The 23,770-nt window shown below is 38.4% G+C and overlaps 2 protein-coding genes and 1 pseudogene across 2 annotated transcripts; 2 read left to right on the top strand and 1 right to left on the bottom strand.

The window, feature by feature from the left end:
- The first annotated feature begins 9,894 nt into the window (after positions 1 to 9,894).
- LOC140844206 (olfactory receptor 52A1-like) lies at positions 9,895 to 10,845 on the top strand. Its single transcript, XM_073215681.1, has one exon. The coding sequence runs from the start codon at positions 9,895 to 9,897 to the stop codon at positions 10,843 to 10,845; it is 951 nt and encodes a 316-aa protein (XP_073071782.1).
- A 7,647-nt stretch (positions 10,846 to 18,492) lies between these two features.
- LOC140844626 (olfactory receptor 51V1-like) lies at positions 18,493 to 19,440 on the bottom strand. The gene has a single exon (XM_073217708.1). The coding sequence runs from the start codon at positions 19,438 to 19,440 to the stop codon at positions 18,493 to 18,495; it is 948 nt and encodes a 315-aa protein (XP_073073809.1).
- A 3,081-nt stretch (positions 19,441 to 22,521) lies between these two features.
- LOC140844205 (olfactory receptor 51V1-like) lies at positions 22,522 to 23,462 on the top strand (annotated as a pseudogene).
- Positions 23,463 to 23,770: the final 308 nt, after the last annotated feature.

Here is a 23,770-nt window from a genome sequence, read left to right as displayed (position 1 = left end):
TGCCTAAAGCAATCTATAGATTCAATGCAATTCTTATCAAAATACCAACAGCATTCTCCAATGAACTAGAGAAAATCATTCTAAAATTCATATGGAACCACAAAAAACCTCAAATAGCCAAAGCAATTCTGAGAAGGAAGAATAAAGCTGGAGGCATTATGCTCCCCAACTTCAAGCTCTACTACAAAGCCACAGTAATCAAGACAATTTGGTACTGGCACAAAAACAGACCCATAGACCAATGGAAAAGACTAGAGAGCCCTCATATAAACTCAACCATATGTGGTCAATTAATATATGATAAAGGAGCCATGGATATACAATGGGGAAATAACAGCCTCTTCAATAGCTGGTGTTGGCAAAACTGGACAGCTGCATAGAAGAGAATGATACTGGATAATTGTTTAAACCCATGTACAAAAGTAAATTTGAAATGGATCAAAGACTTGAATGTAAGTCATGAAACCATAAAACTCTTAGAAGACAACAGATGCAAACATCTCCTGAATAAAGGCATGAACAATTTCTTCCTGAATACATCTTCTTGAGCAAGGGAAACAAAAGGAAAATGAACTCATGGGACTACATCAAACTAAAAAGTTTCTGTACAGCAAAGGACACCATGAACAGAACAAAAAGGCAGCCTATAGTATGGGATAATATATTTGAAAATAACATATCCAACAAGGGGTTAACATCCAAAAATACATAAAGAATTTACATGCCTCAACACCCAAAAAGCAAATTACCCAATTAAAAAATGGGCAGAGGCTATGAAGAGACAGTTCTCCAAAGAAGAAATTCAGATGGCCAACAGGCACATGAAAAGATGCTCATCATCACTAATTATCAGAGAAACGCAAATTAAAACCACAATGAGATATCACCTCACACCAGTAAGGATGGCCAGCATAGAAAAGACTAAGAACAACAAATGTTGGTGAGGACGCAGAGTAAGGGGAACCATCCTACACTACTGGTGGGAATGTAAGCTAGTTCAACCATTGTGGAAAACAATTTGGAGGTTCCTCAAAAAACTGAAAATAGAAATACTATTTGACCCAGGAATCGCACTCGTTGGAATTTACCCAAAGAATACAACTTCTCATATTCAAAAAGATATATGCACCCCTATGTTTATTGCAGTGCTTTTTTACAATAGCCAATATACAGAAGCAACCTAAGTGTCCATCAGTAGATGAATGGATAAAGAAGATGTGGTACATATATACAATGAAATACTATTCGGCCATAAGAAAGAAACAAATTCTACCATTTGTAACAACATGGATGGAGCTGGAGGACATTATGCTCAGTGAAATAAGCCAGGCAGAGAAAGACAAATGTCAAATGATTTCTCTCATTTGTGGAGTATAACAATGAAGCAAAACTGAAGGAACAAAATAGCAGCAGACTCAGAGTCTCCAGGAATGAACTAGTGGTTACCAAAGGGGAGGGAATTGGAAGGGCAGGTGTGGAGAGAAGGAGAAGGGGATTGAGGGGTATTATGTTTAGTACACATGGTGTGGGGGATCATGGGGAGAACAGTGCAGCACAGATAAGTCACATAGTGGATCTGTGGCATCTTGCTGCACTGATGGACAGTTGACTGCATTGGGGTATGGGTGGGGACTTGATAATATGGGTAACGTACCAGAGCTGTGGCTCCACAAGACCTGAGCCCTTCCCCTATCACAGCTCACTGGCAGGAGGAAGAGAAATGGAGCAGGGAGGGAGTGGAAGGCTTGGGACTGCTGAATACCTAGCTCCAGAGATTTGGTCTGAGAGCACAAACCTACATTTCATGGTGCTTTCATGAGACTTGCATGACTTTTGGGTTGGAAAGTTAATACAGGCAGAGGTCCTGGGGAGACTGGGATATCCGGCTGCTCTGGGAAAAAAAACTTATACCTGTGTTCCTGGCCCATTGGCTCAGGCAGTGGAGACAGGCACAGCAGCAGGGAGGTGGGGAACAGCTCTTTCCTCCCCCCAGGCATCAGTACCGCTCCCCTGCAACCCCTGACATTGCTTCAGGGGCTGAGCAGATCCAGAGACTACAGCTTCTGGACACTAGAGGGCGTCATATGCAAACATGAAATGCCAAAGGAACTTTGTCCAGAGTAAAATGAATAATGCAACTCCTTAGAAAGATTTAAATGACATGGACCTCATGACTCTTCCTGAAAGGGAGTTCAAAATAAAAATTCTCAACATTATAGTGGCGGTACAGAAAGACATCCAAGAACTCAGGAATGAATTCAGGTCAGAGATCCAATTGTTAAAGAACACGATGGAGGGTATTAAAAGCAGGTTGGATACAGTGGAGGAGACAATAAATGAAATAGAAACTAGAGAAGAGGAATATAAGAAGCTGAGGCACAGAGAGAAAAAAGGATCTCTGAGAATGAAAGAATATTGAGAGAACTGTGTGACCAATACAAGAAGAACAATATTTGCATTATAGGGATACCAGAAGAAGAAGAGAGAGAGAAAGGGATAGAAAGTGTCTTTGAGGAGATAGATGCTGAAAACTTCCCCAATCTGGGGAAGGACATAGTCTCTCAGGCCATGGAGATGCACAGATCTCCCAACACAAGGGACCCAAGGAAGACAACACCAAGACACATAGTAATTAAAATGGGAAAGATCAAGGAGAAGGACAGACTGTTAAAAGCAGCCAGAGGCAGAAATAAGATCACATACAAAGGAAAGCCCATCAGGCTAACATCAGACTTCTCAGCAGAAACCTTACAGGCCAGAAGGGAGTGACATGATGTATTTAATGCCATGAAGCAGAAGGGCCTGGAACCAAGATTACTGTATCCAGCATGATTACCATTTAAATTTGAAGGAGAGATTAAACAATTTCCAGATAAGCAAAAGCTGAGAGAATTTACCTCCCACAAACCATCTCTACAGTCTTATTTTAGAGGGACTGCTCTAAACGGAAGTGATCCTAAGGTTAAATAGCAGTCACCAGAGGTAATAAAACCACAGTAAAGAAAGTATAGCAGCTAATTATGAAGCTAATGCAAAATTAAATTAATTATCCTCAAAGTCAATCAAGGGATAGACAACAAGTACAAAATTTGATACCTAATAAATAAAGAAAGAAGGAGGAAGAAGAAGGAGGAGAAATATAAAAGAACCTTTAGATTGTGTTTGTAACAGCATACTAAGTGAGTTAAGTTAGACTTTTAGATAGTAAGGAAAGTAACCTGGAACCTTTGGTAACCATGAATCTAAAGCCTGCAATGGCAATAAGTACATACCTATCGATCATCACCCTAAATGTAAATGGACTGAATGCACCAACCAAAAGACGTAGAGTCACTGAATGGATAAAAAAACAAGACCCATCTATATGCTGCTTATAAGAGATCACCTTAAACCCAAAGAAATGCACAGACTAAAAGTCAAGGGATGGAAAAAGATATTTCATGCAAACAATAGGGAGAAAAAATTAGGTGTTCCTGTACTACTATCAGACAAAATAGACTTCAAAATAAAGAAAGTAACAAGAGAAAAAGAAGGACTTTACATAATGATAAAGGGCTCAGTCGAACAAGAGGATATAACCATTATAAATATATATGCACCCAACACAGGAGCACCAGCATATGTGAAACAAATACTAACAGAACTAAAGGAGGAAATAGAATGCAATGCATTCATTTTAGGACACTTCAACACACCATTCACTCCAAGGGACAGATCCACCAGACAGAAAATAAGTAAGGAGACAGAGGCACTGAACAACACAATAGAATAGATGGACCAAATAGACATCTATAGAACTCTACATCTAAAAGCAACAGGATACACATTCTTCTCAAGTGCACATGGAACATTCTCCAGAATAGGCCACATACTAGGCCAGAAAAAGAGCCTCAGTAAATTAAAAAAGATTGAAATTCTACCAATCAATTTTTCAGACCACAAAAGAATAAAAATAGATGTAAATTGTACAAAGAAAGAAATAAGGCTCACAAACACATGGAGGCTTAACAACACGCTCCTAAATAGTCAATGGATCAACGACCATATTAAAATGGAGATCCAGCAATTATGGAAACAAATGACAACAACAACACAAAGTCCCAACTTCTGTGGGACTCAGCGAAAGCAGTCTTAAGAGGAACGTAAATAGCAATCCAGGCATATTTAAAGAAGGAAGAACAAACTCAAATGAATAGTCTAACATCACAATTATCAAAATTGGAAAAAGAAGAACAAACAAGGCCTAAAGTCATCATAAGGAGGGACATACTAAAGATCAGAGAAGAAATAAATAAAATTGAGAAGAATAAAACAATAGAAAAAATCAATGAAACCAAGAGCTGGATCTTTGAGAAAATAAACAAAATAGATAAGCCTCTAGCCAGACTTATTAAGAGAAAAAGAGAATCAACACACATCAACAGAATCAGAAACAAGAAAAGAAACATCACAAGGGATCCCACAGAAATACAAAGAATTATTAGACACTACTATGAAAACCTATATGCTAAGAAGCTGGAAAACCTAGATGAAATGGACAACTTCCTAGAAAAACACAACCTTCCAAGACTGACCAAGAGAGAAACACAAAATCTAAACAAACCAATTACCAGCAATGAAACTAAAGCTATAATCAAAAAACTATCCAAGAGCAAAATTGTCAGGCCAGATGGATTTTCCTTCGAATTTTATCAGAAATACAGAGAAGATATAATTAGCATTCTCCTTAATGTTCTCCAGAAAATAGAAGAGGAGTGAATACACCCAAACTCATTCTATGAAGCCAACATCACCCTAATAACAAAACCAGGCAAAGACCCCACCAAAAAAGAAAATTACAGACCAATATCCCTGATGAACGTAGATGCAAACATACTCAACAAAATATTAGGAAACTGAATTCAAAAATACATCAAGAGGATCATACACAATGACCAAGTGGGATTCATCCCAGGGATGCAAGGATGGTACAACATCTGAAAATCCAACATCATCCACCACATCAACAAAAAGAAGACAAAAACCACATGATAATCTCCATAGATGCTGAAAAAGCATTCAAAAAAATTCAACATCCATTCATGATAAAAACTGTCTACAAAATGGGTATAGAGGGCAAGTACCTCAACATAATAAAGGCCATATATGATAAACCCACAGCCAACATCATACTGAACAGTGAAAAGCTGAAAGGTTTTCCTCTGAGATGGGGAACAAGAGAGGGATGCCCACTCTCCCCTCTGTTATTCAACATAGGACTGGAGGTCTGAGCCATGGCAATTAGACAAAACAAAGAAATACAAGGAATCCAAATTGGTATAGAAGAAGTCAGACTGTCACTATTTGCAGATGACATGATATTGTACATAAAAAACCCTAAAGACTCCACTCCAAAACTACTAGAACTGATATCGGAATACAGCAAAGTTGCAGGATACAAAATTAACACACAGAAATCTGTGGCTTTCCTATACACTAACAATGAACCAACAGAAAGAGAAACCAGGAAAACAATTCCATTCACAATTGCATCAGAAAGAATAAAATACCTAGGAAGAAACCTAACCAAAGAAGTGAAAGACCTATACCCTGAAAACTATAAGACACTCTTAAGAGAAATTAAAGAGGTCACTAACAAATGGAAACTCATCCCATGCTCTTGGCTAGGAAGAATTAATATCGTCAAAATGGCCATCCTGCCCAAACCAATATACAAATTCGATGCAATCCCTATCAAATTACCAACAACATTCTTCAATGAACTGCAACAAATAGTTCAAAAATTCATATGGAAACACCAAAGATCCCGAATAGCCAAAGCAATCCTGAGAAAGAAGAATAAAGTGGCTGGGATCTCACTCCCCAACTTCAAGCTCTACTACAAAGCCATATTAATCAAGACAATTTGGTACTGGCACAAGAACAGAGCCACAAACCAGTGGAACAGATTAGAGACTCCAGACATTAACCCAAACACATATGGTCAATTAATATTCAATAAAGGAGCCATGGACATACAATGGGGAAATGACAGTCTCTTCAACAGATAGTGCTGGCAAAACCTGGACAGCTACATGTAAGAGAATGAAACTGGATCACTGTCTAACTTCATACCCAAAGTAAATTCAAAATGGATCAAAGACCTGAATGTAAGTCATAAAACCATAAAACCCTTAGAAAAAAACATAGGCAAAAAAATCTCTTGGACATAAACATTAATGACTTCTTCATGAACATATCTCCCGGGCATGGGAATCAAAAGCAAAAATGAACAAGTCAGACTATATCAAGCTGAAAAGCTTCTGTACAGCAAAGGACACCATCAATAGAACAATGAGGTACCCTACAGTATGGGAGAATATATTTATAAATGACATATCCAATAAAGGGTTGACATTCAAAATGTATAAAGAGCTCACACACTTCAACACACAAAAAGTAAATAATCCTAATTAAAAAATGGGCAGAGGAGCTGAACAGACAGTTCTCCAAAGAAGAAATTTAGATGTCCAGCAGACACATGAAAAGATGCTGCACATCACTTCACCTCCGAGAAATGCAAATTAAAACCACCATGAGCTATCGCCTCACACCAGTAAGGATCGCCACCATCCAAAAGACAAACAACAACAAATGTTGTCGAGGTTGCAGAGAAAGGGGAACCCTCCTACACTGCTGGTGGGAATGCAAATTAGTTCAACCACTGTGGAAAGCAGTATGGAGGTTCCTCAAAAAGCTCAAAATAGAAATAACATTTCACCCAGGAATTCCACTTCTAGGAATTTACCTTAAGAATGCAGCACTCCAGTTTGAAAAAGACAGGTGCACCCTTATGTTTATTGCAGTACTATTTACAATAGCCAAGAAATGGAAGCAACCTAAGTGTCCATCAGTAGATGAATGGATAAAGAAGATGTGGTACGTATACACAATGGAATATTATTCAGCCATAAGAAAAAAACAGATCCTACCATTTGCAACAACATGGATGGAGCTAGAGGGTATTATGCTCAGTGAAATAAGCCAGGCAGAGAAACACAAGTACCAAATGATTCCACTCATATGTGGAGTATAAGAACAAATAAAAACTGAAGGAACAAAACAGCAGCAGAATCACAGAACCCAAGAATGGACTAATGGTTACCAAAGGGAAAGGGACTGGGCAGGAGGGGTGGGAAGGGAGTTATAAGGGCAGGGAAAAAGGGGCCTTATGATTAGCATGTATAATGTGTGTGGGGGGCATAGGGAGGGTTGTGCAACACAGAGAAGATAAGTTGTGAGACTACAGCTTCTTACTATGTTGATGGACAGTGACTGTAATGGGGTTTGTGGAGTGGGACTTGGTGAAGGGGGGAGTCTAGTAACCATAATGTTCTTCATGTAATTGTAGATTCATAATGATAATAAAATGAATAAAAAAAAAAGAACACCAAAAAAAAAAAACATGGGATAGAGCTGGCCAACTGGCTGAGGCAAGGAATGGGGCTCCATGCTTGGCACTCCCCCCTTGGCATTCCATTTCTCTGTCCCACACTGTAAGAACCAGAGGAATCCCAGTCTTGGGGGCTGAGAGAGACAGGGTTGCACTGCTAAGAGAAGATGCCTCAACACTGCCATCTGCTGGCCAGACTACACGTACCGTTTCCTTTGGGAACAGAGTAAGCCAACAGTCCTGAGGAACAGTGGCTGCTCCTCTGGGCTTAAAGCTCCTTCTTTGCCCGAGAGAGTCAAGAAATATCTCTCAAGATCTGCAAGAGGCTGACGAAGTATGGTCAGCAGGGAAAATTATGGTAGGAAACAAACCTTCCATATCTGGGACCAGCAAAGAGCAACCCTCTCCAGCTGCAGAGATGCTCGCTGCCCATCGCTGCTTCTGGAGACGAAGTAAGTGGACAGTTAGTTAAGAATGTGCACCTGCTCAAGTGGACATGAAATCAGATGCCTTTTAAAGTACAAATGCATGTCCAGCCAATTAATTTAACTCCAGAAACAAAGTTACACATTACAAAGTAAAGAGTATAAATCTATTTTTGGTAGATTCTGTCTTTGGAGTTCTGGGAAATACAATTCAAAAGACGCATGGTAAACTGGAGAATCTGCTCTGGACGACTGAGAGGTTAAGGGCAGGTAGCAGCTTGCTGTTGGGTAGCTGGTATTTACCTAAGGAGAGGAACTCATGAGTGGTTTGAATCAGTGTGCTCTGATATCTGAAGACATAAGGTTCACAAAGGCGGACAGTGGTTACAGGGACTGTATTGTGCCAGTAGAGGGAGGTCGTGCTGATTGTGAAAGTGGCACAGGAATGAGACAGGAAGGCATGGAATGTCGGGAGCATATGCGCAGGCGCTGTCTGGAAGCCACACTGAAGAATCCTGAATGGGGAGGGTGATTTGGCAGAATAATCTCCGAAAGACGACAAATGTGAAATTTATGAGTAGAAATTAGGTTTGTTGAAGCCAGGGAGGAACTCAGGATAATATGTGATAACATTTGGAGGTGTTGACTTGATTTATGGAGAGCTGTTGTTGGATGCTTAGGAGAGCAACATGTTAATAATTTACCCATCGGCTTGCTTTAGACTTGAAGAGCTAATCACTTAGGCAACCTCTCTCCCCCCACTTTTCTCTCGTCAGCCCTGCAGCTGAGCTACTGTTTGCTGGTGGCACACAGTTACTGGAAGCTGTGAAGCGTTCCCAGCCACAGCCTTTGTACTGCAATGAGAATTTTGTTCAGGAGCCTTCTCTTTCTGTCTCGGCTGCCTCCCAAGGCCCTTCCACCTGCATGTCCTGTGTGTTTCTCAGTTATTATCCATGGAGTGGGTCATACTCAAGGTGGCCCACTCCCTCATATTGCTCTTGAGTCAGCTTTTGCAGAAGACTCAAAATTAGAAGTTTCTACTTCCTTCAGCAGGCAGTAACCCCGATTTCTATACAAGGATTATGTCTGCTCTCATGGGCTCCACGTGGGGACCCCAGCTCCCACCCTCATTCACCTAACCTGACCTCTAGCTACCTCAGCATCTCCTTCACTGCTCTCCTGGTGAAACACCAAAGCCTTTCTTCTCCTATACCAGGTAATCTTTAACCGTTTAATCGTACTAATATTTTCAATCTGTCCTTCTGCTGTGATGTGTGAGGATCTGTGGGGTTTACCTGATGGAGGTATTTATTATATATAATGCTAGCTTCCTGAGCCAGAGTTGCCATGGTAATGTACAAATTTATGCAGCTGCCATTATCTGTCTGGATGTCTTGGTCCTGAAGCCATGTTACATTTCAAAATTCCTTGGGGGGAAAGAGGTTCAAAGTGAGAATAGGTCATTCTATTTGTGGAGTCACAACCCTTGCGAACAGCTTGCAATGCATATTTTAAAAAAAGTATTGGTACATTCTGTAGAATCACCCAGTCCTGCTCATCTGAAGTAAAAGGGGGATAAAGAGGAAGGAGACAGCGAGGAAGAGAGACAAGTGGGCTCAAGGGAGCATGAGTTACCTGCTGTTTCTCCTACTGTCATTTCAAAGTGTTCTTTGTTTACCAGTTTCCATATACAGATTAGAAGAGAAAGAGAAGATGATGCGTGGAAAGAGGGAGGACACCACGAAGCAGTGTGAACACTTTGGCCCCTTCACATCCAAATTCTCAGTATTCACACTGTGGACTTCCATGAGTGTGGGTGGGTGATTTTACTAGTGTGTATACAAGTCAGCCTTTCCATGAATATCCATACTAGCATTTTCCTATCCATTTAAAGAAATTAGAAATAAGCTGATGAAGTTGATTCTCCTAGTTCTGTCATCCTATAATTGTATTACAGGATGAGAAGAGGATACATGAGGGTACAGTAATAACAGTTTGGAAAAATTTGCCCTTTGCTCAGAAGGGCCCTGAGCACCCATGCCTGCTCCAAATAGCACTGTGCTCATGCCCTCTGTGCTGACCTTTATCGGCATCCCTGGCCTGGAAACTGTACAGTGCTGGGTCGGGATTCCGTTCTGTGCTATGTACATCATTGCTTTGATGGGAAATTCTCTCCTTCTGGTCATCATCAAATCAGAACCGAGTCTCCACCAGCCTATGTACATCTTCCTGGCCATGCTGGGGGCCACAGACATCGCACTCAGCACCAGCATTGTCCCCAAGATGCTTGGGATTTTTTGGTTCCACCTGCCAGAGATCTACTTTGATGCTTGCCTCTTTCAGATGTGGCTCATTCACACGTTTCAGGGCATTGAATCAGGAGTGCTGCTGGCCATGGCTCTGGACCGCTACATAGCCATCTGTTATCCTCTGAGGCATGCTGCCATCTTCACTCCACAGCTGGTCACCCATATTGGAGTTGGGGTGACACTGCGGCCTGCCATTCTGGTAATCCCATGCCTACTGCTCATAAAGTGCCGTCTGAAACTTTACCGGACCACGTTAATATCCCACACTTACTGTGAACACATGGCCCTTGTAAAGCTTGCCGCTGAAGACGTTTACATCAATAAGTTCTATGGTCTCCTTGGTGCTTTTACCGTTGGTAGCCTTGACTTCATTTTGATCACTCTCTCCTATATGCAGATATTTATCACTGTCTTCCACCTGCCCCAGAAAGAGGCACGTTTTAAGGCATTCAATACCTGTATTCCCCACATATGTGTCTTCTTCCAATTCTATCTCCTTGCCTTTTTCTCCTTTTTCACTCACAGATCAGGATCTTATATCCCATCGTATATACATATTACCTTGTCCAACCTTTACCTACTGGTTCCACCTTTCCTCAACCCTTTTGTTTATGGGGTGAAGACCAAACACATCCGAGAGAAGGTAGTAGAAATGTTTTGTTCCAAAGACCTGGTGTGACATTCAGTGGAAATTGTTCTTCTTAAAGATTTAATAGATAATGTTATCTAGTAAGTGGTTTATAGCATCATCATGCTTGCTGGATAAATTAATCAACATAGAAATAATTGTGTTAAAAAATCCCACAGGATATTGACCTTAAGTCAGAAGACACTTTGAAGAAACTAAAGGCAACAGAAGAGTAGATAAGGTGCTGAGAGCCTGACTGGTGGCTCTCGGAGCACATGCCTCTCCTGACCACCTTGGCCGGGGGTGGGATGGGCAAATGTAGAGATACTTGTGCAGATCATAATGGAACATGGTACTTACACTGATGCTCTTGTCCTTAGAGTGCCAAGATTAGTCTCTTTTGTCATATTCAATTCCCTCTAATTCTTTCTCCAACTATTCTAAAATATTTTGTTCCCAAAACTTCTTTATTGATTGGATAATGTGCAATATAGTCTACCAAATGCTTCTATAATGTTTACTTTATATTTGAATATCTCCTTCTTGTCAAAAGTGTACAAACATACCCTTTTTAAGCTTATCTTCATTAGTTAAATCATGATATAATTTAATAGTGATTCTCATTACATAAAACACATTTACTCCAACAAATGTAGGAATATGCCATATAAAACCAAAGTTATTTTGTATTGTTCTTCAGTGTTCATTTAATTTCTCCATTTGTATAAAGAGGTGTTTGATAAATGCTCTTTTATTTGGTGTTTTTTCATGAATGGGAAGGCAAATTTTGGACTACTAGTAGGCAATGTTACTTTAAATCTTTGTTCAGTCATCTTCCTGATTCAACATACAATAACCCTTTGATGTAACATGGGTGGAGATCTAAGAACCTGGATGGAAATTCTGGAGGCAAGGATTCTCACTATATTGTCTTCTTAAGAGTTTATATATATATATTTATATGCAGCAAAGTGAATTTTTTCTACATTAAGATGCTCACATATTAATGATAACATTTCATAGAGAAACTCCATTGTACTAGCCCATCAGAAATGAGAACAAGTGGTCAGATGTTTGCCAAGAATATTTTACAGAAAAAGCAGATTTCAATTTGGTAGGGAAAATTTCATTGAAGAAATCACTTGCATGCATGAGTTCTGGAGTCAAAAAGAGCTTGTTTCAAAACTTTATTTTACCACTCCCTAACCATATGCATTTGAAAACAATTTACTGTAAAAAAATCAGCTGTTAATCTACAAACATGAAAGAACAACATGGCTTATTGGAACTGGAGATGGTGATTATCATGATGTAATGTAATAGGTATATGCATGCTATGCCCTCCCCACGGGGTTGGTAACTAGGAAGGACTCCGTAGAGATTATTATGGTCAGTGTCATCCTCCTCATCATTGTTTTCATCATGAAACCCTCATCACTATTGTGTGCTTGAGTAGAAATATTGTGCCACTACTTTTCAAATAGCTTATCAATATGCACTCGAAATGCACTTTAAAATTAAAAACTTAACTTTTTCACAACCCAGTGTATGATCATTTTTGTTTGGCTGTACTTGTTGTGTAAGGTACTATTTATATCTGTATATATCCATATCTATGTATTTGTGCCTGTACAGTCAAGTTTGTTAATTTTATCATTTATAACCTCATGCTTGCTTGCTTGTGCTTTCAACTTTTGATAAAAGTGTGTTAAAATGTCCTGCTATGAGTGTGGATTAGTCTGTTCTTCCTGTTAGAGCTGATGAAATTTTTATTTGTGTATTTTTAAGCTATCTATTGATTAGACACTCTTATCTATTGAGTGCATAAAGATTGTTAATTATCTTCCTGATTGATTGACCTTTTTATCACTATGAAATATTTCTCTTTCTTTAGTAATGTGCCTTTTTAAATTAATTAATTAATTTTTTATTTTGTTATGATTAATGTACAATTACATGAGCAACATGGTGGTTACTAGAGTCCCTCTATTATCAAGTCCCCACCACATACCCATTACAGTCACCTACTAATGTATCTTGCCTTCAACTCTGAGTTCTTTATTTTCTACTAAATTTTCTTCTAGTCCACTAGTCCAGTAATTCCACTTCCCTGAATTATTAGGTTTATTCTTGTCGTTTGTAGGTTGATAATGTCCATCTGATTCACTTTCTCTCTCTCCTTACTTCTGCTTTAATTTTACCGTTTAGTATGTTCTGTTTCTCTGGTCAAATTTGCCGTCTCTTAAACTTGATGATTTCATTAATGTATGTATCTATTCCTTCATTTCCTTCATTCCAAATATCATTACTGGAATATCCCAGGCTGCTGATTACAGTAATACAACAACTGTGGGTGCGTCTCTTTGAACTAATTGTTCTTTGTGTTTCTGAACTCGTGTTCCTGTCTCTTGCCCTGCCTTCTCATTTCTGATTGGGTGTCAGACATCATGTATAAAATATTATGGAGGCCAGATGAAGTTAGCTTTTCCCCCAGTGGTAGCTCACCTCTTACTCCGGCATAAGCCCCAAGCTGGATTTATCATCTTAACCTACTGAAGGACCTGCAGGCACTGGAGCTAATTCTACCACTTCTTTGGTGGATTAAGGCTTTGCTGGCGGGGCTTTCAACTGTGAGCGAGGTGTCGGGTCACACCGCGGACAGCAGTCCTCGTGTGTCAAGCAGGCAAGATCCCAAAAACTCCCTCTTTGTTTCTTCAAGATTCTCTGCTCGCTTTTTTGACTTCCCATTCCATGTGGTTTCAGAGTTTAGCGAATGTCTTGTGCGAAAACTAGCAACTTGTCAATCTTGGTCTGTGTTCCTCCTTTCTCACTGGGAGTGAGATCCTGTGTTACCACTTTTTCCTTCATGCCTTGCCAGAATGCTAAAATCCCTGTTTTCTGACCCTCAGAATTGGCTTTCTGCCAGGAAAATTGTCTTTTTCATCTTCTTGCCTTATCCTCAGAAATAGCAGGTGGCTTTTGGCAAATGTGCCTTCAGAAATTTAGCCTTCTCTGTTCTCCAAAATCTTCCTTGGAGAATTGCTTCAGAATGTCTCCAGTGAATTTTTACTTCTTTTTATGAACCTTATCTATTGTTCACTGGGTAAATCTTTACCTCTAGTTTCTCCTTCTTTCTCTTCTTGAGTGCATTATAATTTGGACTTCACACACAAAATATTTTTTATCTTTTTAAATAAATTGAATTTCTTTCAAAGGTTTTAACTTATTAATTAATAATGAAAGGCAGTAAGATATTAGAAATGGTTCAAGGGAGAAGTTATAATGCATTCATATGTAAATGGAAAGAAACACTGAAAAGAATTTATGAATAGTTGCAAAACTGGCCACTAGCACCACGGCTATAGTTTACTCTATCTGAAGGGATATGAGTTGAACTTCTGTGGCCAAGAATCATTTGTATCATTTTAATTGGTGTGCAATTTTTAAGTGTATTTTTTAATTGAAGTATAGTTGACATACAATATTACATTGGTTTCAAATATATAACACAGTGATTCAAAAGTCACATATATTAAATCCTCACCACAACTAGTGCAGTTACTATCTGTCAACATAGAAAGATATTACAGAATCTTTTATATTCTCCATGCTGTACTTATCTATCCCCTTTTAATATAGTTCTTGCTACACTTAGAAAATCTTGCTAGTCACAAAATTTATATATTGTCTTTAGTATATATGAAATTGTTTTGAAAAATCAACAAGTCAAAATTTTGCCATATCCCATTAAAAATCCATAGAATACTCTCCTTTCAGTAAATATACATGCATTTAAATCAAAACTATACCATTCATTGTATAAAACTCAAACAATGCATAATGCTGTTTCTTCATTCCTCTTTGCCCACTCCTTAGAGTGAATGAGTGTGATATTCATGCCTTTTTTACCTGAACATATACAGAATTTTTAAAATAAATTTTGATCATATCATGGATATTGTTCAGCAGTAGTTTTTCAGGTACTGACATATAGACAACCTTCTTAATTACAACATTTGTACTTATTTTCACAGTGCCCTTGAGACTGAATATTATAGAAGTAATGAAACTCAATTAAATTTTCTTTAAATAAACATTTTTCAACCATATCAATGATGTAATAAACATTTATGAATATTTTTATATGATATACTTATATCTTTTAATAGCTGTGAATTTTTGCTATATAAATCAATAGAAACAGAATTGTAGTATATTCTGTTCTCACTATGCTGCAGCAACATTCTGTGAAACCACTGAAAACACTGTATTAGTAAATTACAAACCATTTTCCTCTGGAGAAATACAGTATTAAGTCGCTTTAGCCTCTGTTCACATTGGCATCCACTAATTAATACATAATCTTTTTGTTTATATATTTCTGTTTGAAGACACATTTTGATGTATTAAATATGTCTAATGTAGATTTCTTTCAAATAAATAATTACATGCAGAATTATGAGAGAACACTAGCCAAGAAGGGTTTCGCATGTCCTGACCCCAGGGGATGTCCTGACCCATGTCCTGATCCTTATTTCGAATCTAAGTACTGAAAAAAGAAGACAGAGTGACCCCATCCGACTACAACTGGGAATGTGTGCATTAGGCAAACCGATGTCTGTAAATTTCTTTGGGTTTCACCCTCACAACGGTCCGATCTATTGCACTTTATTTGATCAGCATCTCATGAGCACACAAACTGAGCCACCTTGACATTTTTTCCATAGTTTCACCACACACTATAAGTGTCACTTTAGCCCTTGGAGTGGCCTCCTTCAGAGATGGGTAATTTCATCTTCTCATTTCTGGATGCACAGTAGTTTTGACTAAGACTGCACTCATTGGGCAGTGGCACTGTAACTCATGCCTAAAGGGAGCTTATCAAACACATGATTTTTCTCCATCAGTCACATATAGTCTTGTGTTTAGGAACCCGAGGCAGTGTTTGGGCACTTGCTTGGGGGCCATTTTAAAAAGTGAATTTGCCAACAAAAAGCACAAAATGAGGAAAACTAGCATTAAATGGACCACAGAAAAGATCCTTATTTCGAATCTAAGTACTAAAAAAAGAAGACAGAGTGACCCCGTCCGACTACAACTGGGAATGTGTGCATTAGGCAAACCGATTTTTTGCTGTTCTGCATATGTCCGCCAATGACGGGGAAGGCGCTGTGGGTATTGATTTTGGGGTTTCGGATAAATTGTAACCAATAGGTGAATTCACAAGTACAGAATCCGTAAATAATAGGGATTGACCAGGTATGTGCATATATTTATATACAAATAAAAACATACATATAAAGCTATATATATCCATACACACACATAATGCATGAATAGTGGATTTCTGATGATAAGTTATCAGTTTAGTTTAGCTTTATCAAAATAAAGAACGTGTAACACAGAAATTTTACTCTAATGTTTCATGAACCACTTTTATTTAAAAGTTTCTTTTTCACTGTTATTCACATGGACTCATTTCAGTGTAATGTGTCTTCCAGTCAGATTTTGGAGTAAAGAAATTGAAGTGTCACCTTGTAGTATGAAGTTTTACAGAAGCTTCAACACTGAAAAACTCATTTTCTTAGAAATTTTGTGTTAAAAAACCCCTTCAACTTACACATAATTTAAAGTTTCCCAAACCCATTATAGTTTTATAGAAAATGGGCACAACAAACAAAGACAAAACAGAAATGGACTCGTAAACACAGAAAACAGATGCCTAGTTACTGTGAGCAGAGATGGGTAGGTAAAAAGGTGAAGGGGATAAAGAGGAGCTAACTTCAAATTATAACTTAGGCACAAGGATGGAAGAACAGCACTGGGAATACAGCTTGTCACATTCTATTATCTTTGTATTGTGATGGATGGCAACTACACTTATTATAGTGAACATTTAAAGTGTATGTAATTGATGAATCACTAAGTTGTTCATCTGAAACAAATACAGTATTGTATACACATTGATTTCCACAAAAATTATTTTTAAAAGAAAATGGTACTATACTATTGCCCTTGACTAACTCATTCTCCCTTTAAAATGTGACATACACATAAAAACATTTGTTTAATGTAAACCTAAATGTGCATATGATAGAGCTTATTTATATTATCATCATTCATCAGTATAATAAATGAGTGTGAAGGTTCCTTCCTACTCAAATTTCTCAAATTCCCCTAACAAAGAGGAGTAATACCTTGTGCTATTCTTCACTGTAACTAGACCACGTGGTTTACTACCCATGATTTTCAAGTAAGATTTTTAGGAATTGGGCTACTAGGAGAGGGATAAGACTGATGGGAGAGGCAAGCATTCTGAAATAAAGAAGTACTGTTACAGGAGCTCAAAAGAATGAAACCAATCAGGAGACAGTATGACAGGGGCACAGCTGATTAGAGACTGAGCTCTGGGGTAGTATGTCAGGGATGAAAGGTAATAACTTTGAAAAGGAAGAGTCACAAGTATAAGTTCAGTCTTGTAATTAAAAAGAAGAACCAGTCATATTAGTTTTTTAAAGTAACACTAAAAGAAAAACTAAAAGGTCACCAAACACTAATTTCCAAAACTGAATATTTTCATATTCTTTAGAATTTCATTATGGAATGTCATATACTTGGAGGTAAATATGTGCCAAGTTGCTTCCTCCCATCTCCATAGCTTAACTGCAAATAGCTCTGCCAATAACTCTGCTGCCCCGGCATGGTCAGTACGTAACTGTGATCAGGAGACAATGTTCAAAGAAATAAAACAGATCTTAAGACAGATACCACTCTTTTTAAGCTTTTTGATTTTTAATTGGTGGGAGGTCTATATTCTTTTAAAAAGCAAGAACCAAAAAAATATTGCACCTGCATTTTATGATTGAGTTGAATTCCCTAATTTTACCTATGAAAAGAATGAGACTTAGAAATGAATGTTCACAAGAGTCTCAAAACCACAACTGTATTCTCAGTTTAGCTGCTAATGTTTTTCTTAGTATCTTAATTCAGCATCTTCTGAAAATGAATGGGTTGATCAAACTGTCTTTAAAATTCGATGACAAAATTAAGGTCAATTGACAGTTCCATGAAAACCCTAAACTGTCCTGTATTTACTATAATATACAAATGCATGGATTTGGAGGCTTGGGGTAGGTTGTGTACAGATATGATAGCTGATTCAGTGTCATTGTTTACTAAATGTTTTGCATTAAAATAAATAACCTAATTTACCAATATTGTGCAATTTATTAGATGAGCCAGAAATGGCTTTCGAGGAACTTTTGCTCAATTATAGGTAGAATTATGAATGACCTCAGCAGAGTCAATTTGTGACACATGATAATATGTAAAAATTGCTTGTCTCATACAAGTAAATATACACATATAACAGTTACATGCAAAAAATAAGTCACACTGAATAAGGATTCAGAAAGCATGGATGGTACTGCAAATTTATTAATTACCCAGGCAAGTGCCGATTGACACACTTATGGAACATAATTCACTGGACTTACAATTATACTTAATTTTGAAATAAGGAAATAAGATCAGTAACACTTTCTCTGCTTACTTCTCTGGCTTTGGAAAACTAAACTAGAAAATGACTGTAAATATGCCTTTAACCTTTTAAGTATTGCATGTAAATTTATTATTTCTGCTAGTATTGGTCATTCCTTTTGCAAATATTACCTTCCCTTCCTGAAAACACATTCACTTCTAGTACTCAGTTTTTTTAGTGAACCATCTCTGGATCCTGTCACGGATCTGCTGGGTCTTGACACCATAGATGATGGGGTTCATCAGGGGTGGGAAGATGATGTAGATGTTGCCCATGAGAACATGGACCACAGGAGAGAGGTGCTTCCCAAAGCGGTGCACCATGGTCAGACCAATGATTGGGATATAGAAAACCAGCACTGCACCGACATGGGAGACACAGGTCTGCAAAGACTTGAGTCTCTCCTTGTGGGAAGCAATAGACAAGACTGAGCGCAGGATCAGAATATAGGAGATGAGAATGAGCGCTGAATCCAAGAATAGTGTGCAGATAACCAGAGCTAAGGCGTAAAAGCTGTTGAAGCGGATGTCAGAGCAGGCCAGCCGGAGCAGGTCCTGGTGCAGGCAGAAAGAGTGGGAGAGGATCCGGAGATGGCAGTAATGGAAGAACTTAAGGCGGATTATGGGAGCAACAATGAAGAGGAAACTCCTCCCTAAAATGGCCACTCCAATATTGATGATTCTGGTATTTGTCAGGATGGATGCATATCTCAGAGGACTGCAGATTGCCGTGAAGCGATCAAAGGCCATGGCAAGAAGGACTCCAGACTCCATGCATGATAGACCATGAACAAAGAAGGTTTGAGCAATGCAGGCATCCAGACCAATCTCCTGGACAAGCCCCCAGAGGATGCCCAGCACCGTGTGCACTGTGGACAGCCCCATGCACAGGTCAGTGAGGGCCAGCATGGCCAGGAAGTAGAACATGGGTTGGTGCAGGCTCGGCTCAGTTCGGATCACATGCAGCACCAGGCAGTTTCCTGAGAGTACCATGGCATAGATACACGAGAAAGGGATGGAGAGCCAGGGATATTCCCCTACCAGGCCAGGGAATCCCGTAAGGAGAAAGGTGAAGTTACTGATTTTGGACTCAGGTTGAACAGACATTGATTTATAAACAGAGAAATCTGTCAGGGAAAAATGCATGAAACAGCTGATTACAACTCATATGTATATTCTGCTGCCTTAGTATAAAATCTCTGTAGCATATAATAAGAATGATTGGATTTGCATGATAGCTCTTTAAATATAAGACCAGTGCTAGTATTTTTTCAAAAGGTGAATTTTCCCTGAAACAAAAGATTAAATTAATTTGTGCCTACATGTGAAACCTCCTTGTTACTAGATCATTGGCTCCATCCGTGGAATCAATGTCCATATTTTTGGCTTGTGAAGGTATAATAACGAAACTTAAACATAAAAAGTAGGAAAAAACCCATATTTGGACTGTTTGCATTTAAAGCCTGGTGAAAATTGCAAATCACTGTTGTGGGGTGTAAGATTAATCTCTACTTATTACAGAAGACACCAAGTCACCTACACAAGTCTTTATCAGTGCATTCTGACATTTAATAAAGAACAACTGTCACTCACAACAGAGATGTTCTTGCCGATATCGCTCTTCTTTATTTTGTCATAGTGGCATTGAGATCCTAGGAGAAGCAATATTTATGCAGGTGCAAGAAGTATAGGAGCCACTGGAGTAAATCCTGGTCCCTGGAGATGCTAAGAAAGAGTGATGCAGTATATAGGATCTGTGCTCCTTGAGGAGGATGAAGGAAACCCCATGAGCAGTGTGTGCATAACAGACTTTCCACTCCAACAAGTATGGAATATTCTTACAAGTGCAAGTTTATAAAAATAATTCCTTCATCCAGGAAGATTTGGAAATGAACATTAGACAAGGAGATAAGAAACCTCTAGTAGTTTGCTTCTTCCCTGACCGGTCTTTATATTTTAATTGAAAAGCAGCAGACATTTCCTATATAAAACAGGTTATTTTCAGTAACAAAATTTCATTTTATTTCCCTTCACTTCAGCTACAAGATTTTCCTCTTTTTTGAGCCCATTGCTTAAGTATTCAAAGAGTTCATGTTCTGGAAAATATAAAACATTGTTTATAAGTCCTGTAGTTTTGTATGTGGTTGATAATCCTTAGGAGCTGCATGAAATCAGAGCTTGTATTTTTCTAACAGTAATTTTATTAAGCATCACTTAAATCACTTACTATGTCCTAGAAATCTTATCACTATAATTCTCAGGATTAGAGTATTTGTTTTACGTATTTTAATGGCTAGAATTACTTGCAGATCATATCTTTTACTTTAATAGGGGGTAAAGCATAGAGATAAAGAATGTGCTTATAAAAGGAAACTTACTGGGTTGGAAACTTCTCCAATGGTGTGTCCTTGAGAAAGATACTTAATGTTATATAAGTTTTTTTTAATCTAAAATGGGTATAATAACATTTCCTATTTCATATGATTGCACAATTAATAATTAGATGAATTATGTAAAGCATTTATAATAGTGAGACAGAGAAAACATTTAATAAAACTAAATTGCTATCTTTTCCATTTCAGAGAGGAAGAAAAGGTTACAGTTATTTTATTTAATAAGTTATCCACAAGCCCCAGGAGATCGCTAAGTGCATGAAAAGTGGCAAGTCCAAATGGAGATGTTATGTAAGTAAAAAATACATACTAGAACAGACTTAGCATGGAAAAATGACTGCAAATGTCCCTTCAATAAGGTTTATATTGACTATACATTGATATAATGTTTTAGGTATATTTGGTTAAAATCCTAAAATTAGTTTCAACTGTTTCTTTTTTACTTAGAACTTTTAAAGCCACATAAGTGGTTCACATTGTATTTCTCTGGGATAACACTGGTCTGGAGCTACGGGCTTGGAAACTTTCACAAGATTATACAGCTATAATGGCACCAATATTGTTACAAATACTTTTGTGAGTCCTTTAGCCCTAACTGTATAGTCTCTCTACCTTCAAGGGACAAAGCTAGCAGTAATTCTCTGTGGAAAGTGAAAACTTAACCTAACTAGAGCATTCTTTAATCTACTGTGAGTCTTTAACAACATTCTAATGCTCAAAATTATCATACCTGTCATATACATGATAGAATGTGTTTAAGAAGCAGGGAAGAAAAACATCACTCACAGGTGAATATTGGAGAAATCGGAGGAAGGTGTATTTCAGCTCGCATGTGAGGAGTAAATGTGAACTGAAGGAGTCTCAGGGAGGATGAAATTTAGGACAGAGAGGAAGAGTTCGGAGCACAGGCCCTGGAGTCAGACCATCAGAAAACAAATCATCGTTTACTCACTGTGGGACTTCAGCAAGCTAGTTAGCCTTTCTTGAGCCCAATGCACTCATCTGTAAAGCACGGCTCATCATAATACCTATTGCTTAGGGGTTTGTGTGAGGCTGAAATTACCTAATAATTTTTAAATGCCTAGAGCAGTGCTTGAACAGCCCAGAACATCAAACAGAATATGTTTGTCAAATAAAAGAAACGGGCTGCTGTTGCATAATTCCAGATTGCAATTAGATAATAGGTATTTTCATCATTCTCTTTAAAATTTGAACAAAATATCCCTAGGGAACGTGGGGTCAATTTAGAATAATTAGACTTCTTCCTGATGTTATAAATCACAGGCCTCTAGCTCTCTCTCTCCCTGCAAGGACTTAAAGGATACAATCTAGTTTCTTGGGAGGAGAGGCACAAATGCATCTGAGTTTTTGTAATGGAGTTGAGACTTGAGCAGGGATTGTTGGATAGATGTAACTGAATCACAGAATGAATGAAAAGGTCCTCTGAAGGTGAAGGGTAACTATTTTTCACAATAGCAACAGAATGTAACTGAAAGAGAAATACATTTGAAAATCAAATCTTATTATAATCTCAAATTTCTTTAGAAAAGACAAGATCGACTTCTGTCACTTTTGTCTTTTTTCTACCCTCAATGTTTTACTAGGTTGAAATGGACTAAGATTATTAAGTGTGGAGATGTACTTGCATAATGGATATGAACAACAATAAATATGACTTTTTAATCTGAACTGAAGAATTCCATATTACATGATATCCCACTTTTGCTCAAATCTGTCCTGTATGAGAAAAAAGTTGTCTTATACTGACTCACAGAGAAATCACCTCAAATTGTCAATGCCTGCTTTTTCTGCTCATAACAATTCTTCACCCTTTCTGCTAACAGGATTCCCTGAGCTGGAAGGGGAATATCCCTGGCTCTCCATCCCTTTCTCGTGTATCTATGCCATGGTACTCTCAGGAAACTGCCTGGTGCTGCATGTGATCTGGACTGAGCCAAGCCTGCACCAGTCCATGTTCTACCTCCTGGCCATGCTGGCCCTCCCTGACCTGTGCCTAGTGCTGTCCACAGTGCACACCGTGCTGGGTATCCTGTGGGGCTCAGCCAGGAGATTGGTCTGGATGCCTGCATTGTCCAAACCTATGTCATCCATGGTCTATCCCTCACAGAGTCTGGAATTCTTCTTGCCATGGCTTTTGATCATTTTACAGCAATCTGTAATCCTCTGAGGTATACATCCATATTAACCAATGCCAGGATCATCAAAATCAGACTGGGAATTACAGTTAGAAGTTTCATGTTCATCAATGCTCCCATAATCTGCCTAAAGTTTTCCCATTACTGCCATTTCCACATCCTCTCCCTCTCTTTCTGCCTGCACCAGGACCTGCTGAGACTAGCATGTTCTGACATCCACTTCAACAGTTTCTATGCCTTGGTCCTGGTTATTTGTACCCTTTAGTTTGATACCTTGTTAATTCTTCATCCTATATTCTGATCCTGTACTCAGTCTTGGCTGTTGCATTCCACAAGGAGTGACTCAAGTCCTTGCCGACCTGTGTCTCCCATGTCGGTGCAGTGCTGGTTTTCTATATCCCAATCATTGGTCTGACCATGGTGCACCACTTTGAGAAGCACCTCTCTCCTGTGGTCCATGTTCTCATGGGCAACATCTACATAATCTTTCCACCCTTGATATACCCCATCATCTACGGTGTCAAGACCCCAACAGATCTGTGGCAGGATCCAGAAGTGGTTTTCCATGAAAGGGATATGAAACACTTTAAATTGAAGAGTTGTAAGTCACATAGATGAAGAAAACTTTGGTCAGGGAGAAGGAATAAAACATTTATTTAAAGAACTCAAAAATCAAGACTTTATAAGATAGACTATTAGTTGAAAGATTTATAAGTATAAAGAGTGGTAAATAAAACCCATGTTTTTCAATTCAAGTATAGTGTTGGAAATTCTGTTAGTAGAATCATTCACTGTATGTCTTTACCATTTCTGTCTAGGAAAAGATAATATTTAAAATTATCCAGAAAATGTTAACTTGCAAGAAATGCCTACAAAAAAGTTACCCAA

The sequence above is a fragment of the Manis javanica genome, chromosome 11 (genome assembly GCF_040802235.1).
Source record: "Manis javanica isolate MJ-LG chromosome 11, MJ_LKY, whole genome shotgun sequence".
Classification (NCBI taxonomy): Eukaryota; Metazoa; Chordata; class Mammalia; order Pholidota; family Manidae; genus Manis; species Manis javanica.
This window is presented reverse-complemented; position numbering and strand designations above follow the sequence as displayed.

Bases quoted from the DNA above. Each gene is read 5' to 3' on its own strand.
- LOC140844206 (XM_073215681.1), top strand. From the start codon at position 9,895: ATGCCTGCTCCAAATAGCACTGTGCTCATGCCCTCTGTGCTGACCTTT.
- LOC140844626 (XM_073217708.1), bottom strand. From the start codon at position 19,440: ATGTCTGTTCAACCTGAGTCCAAAATCAGTAACTTCACCTTTCTCCTT.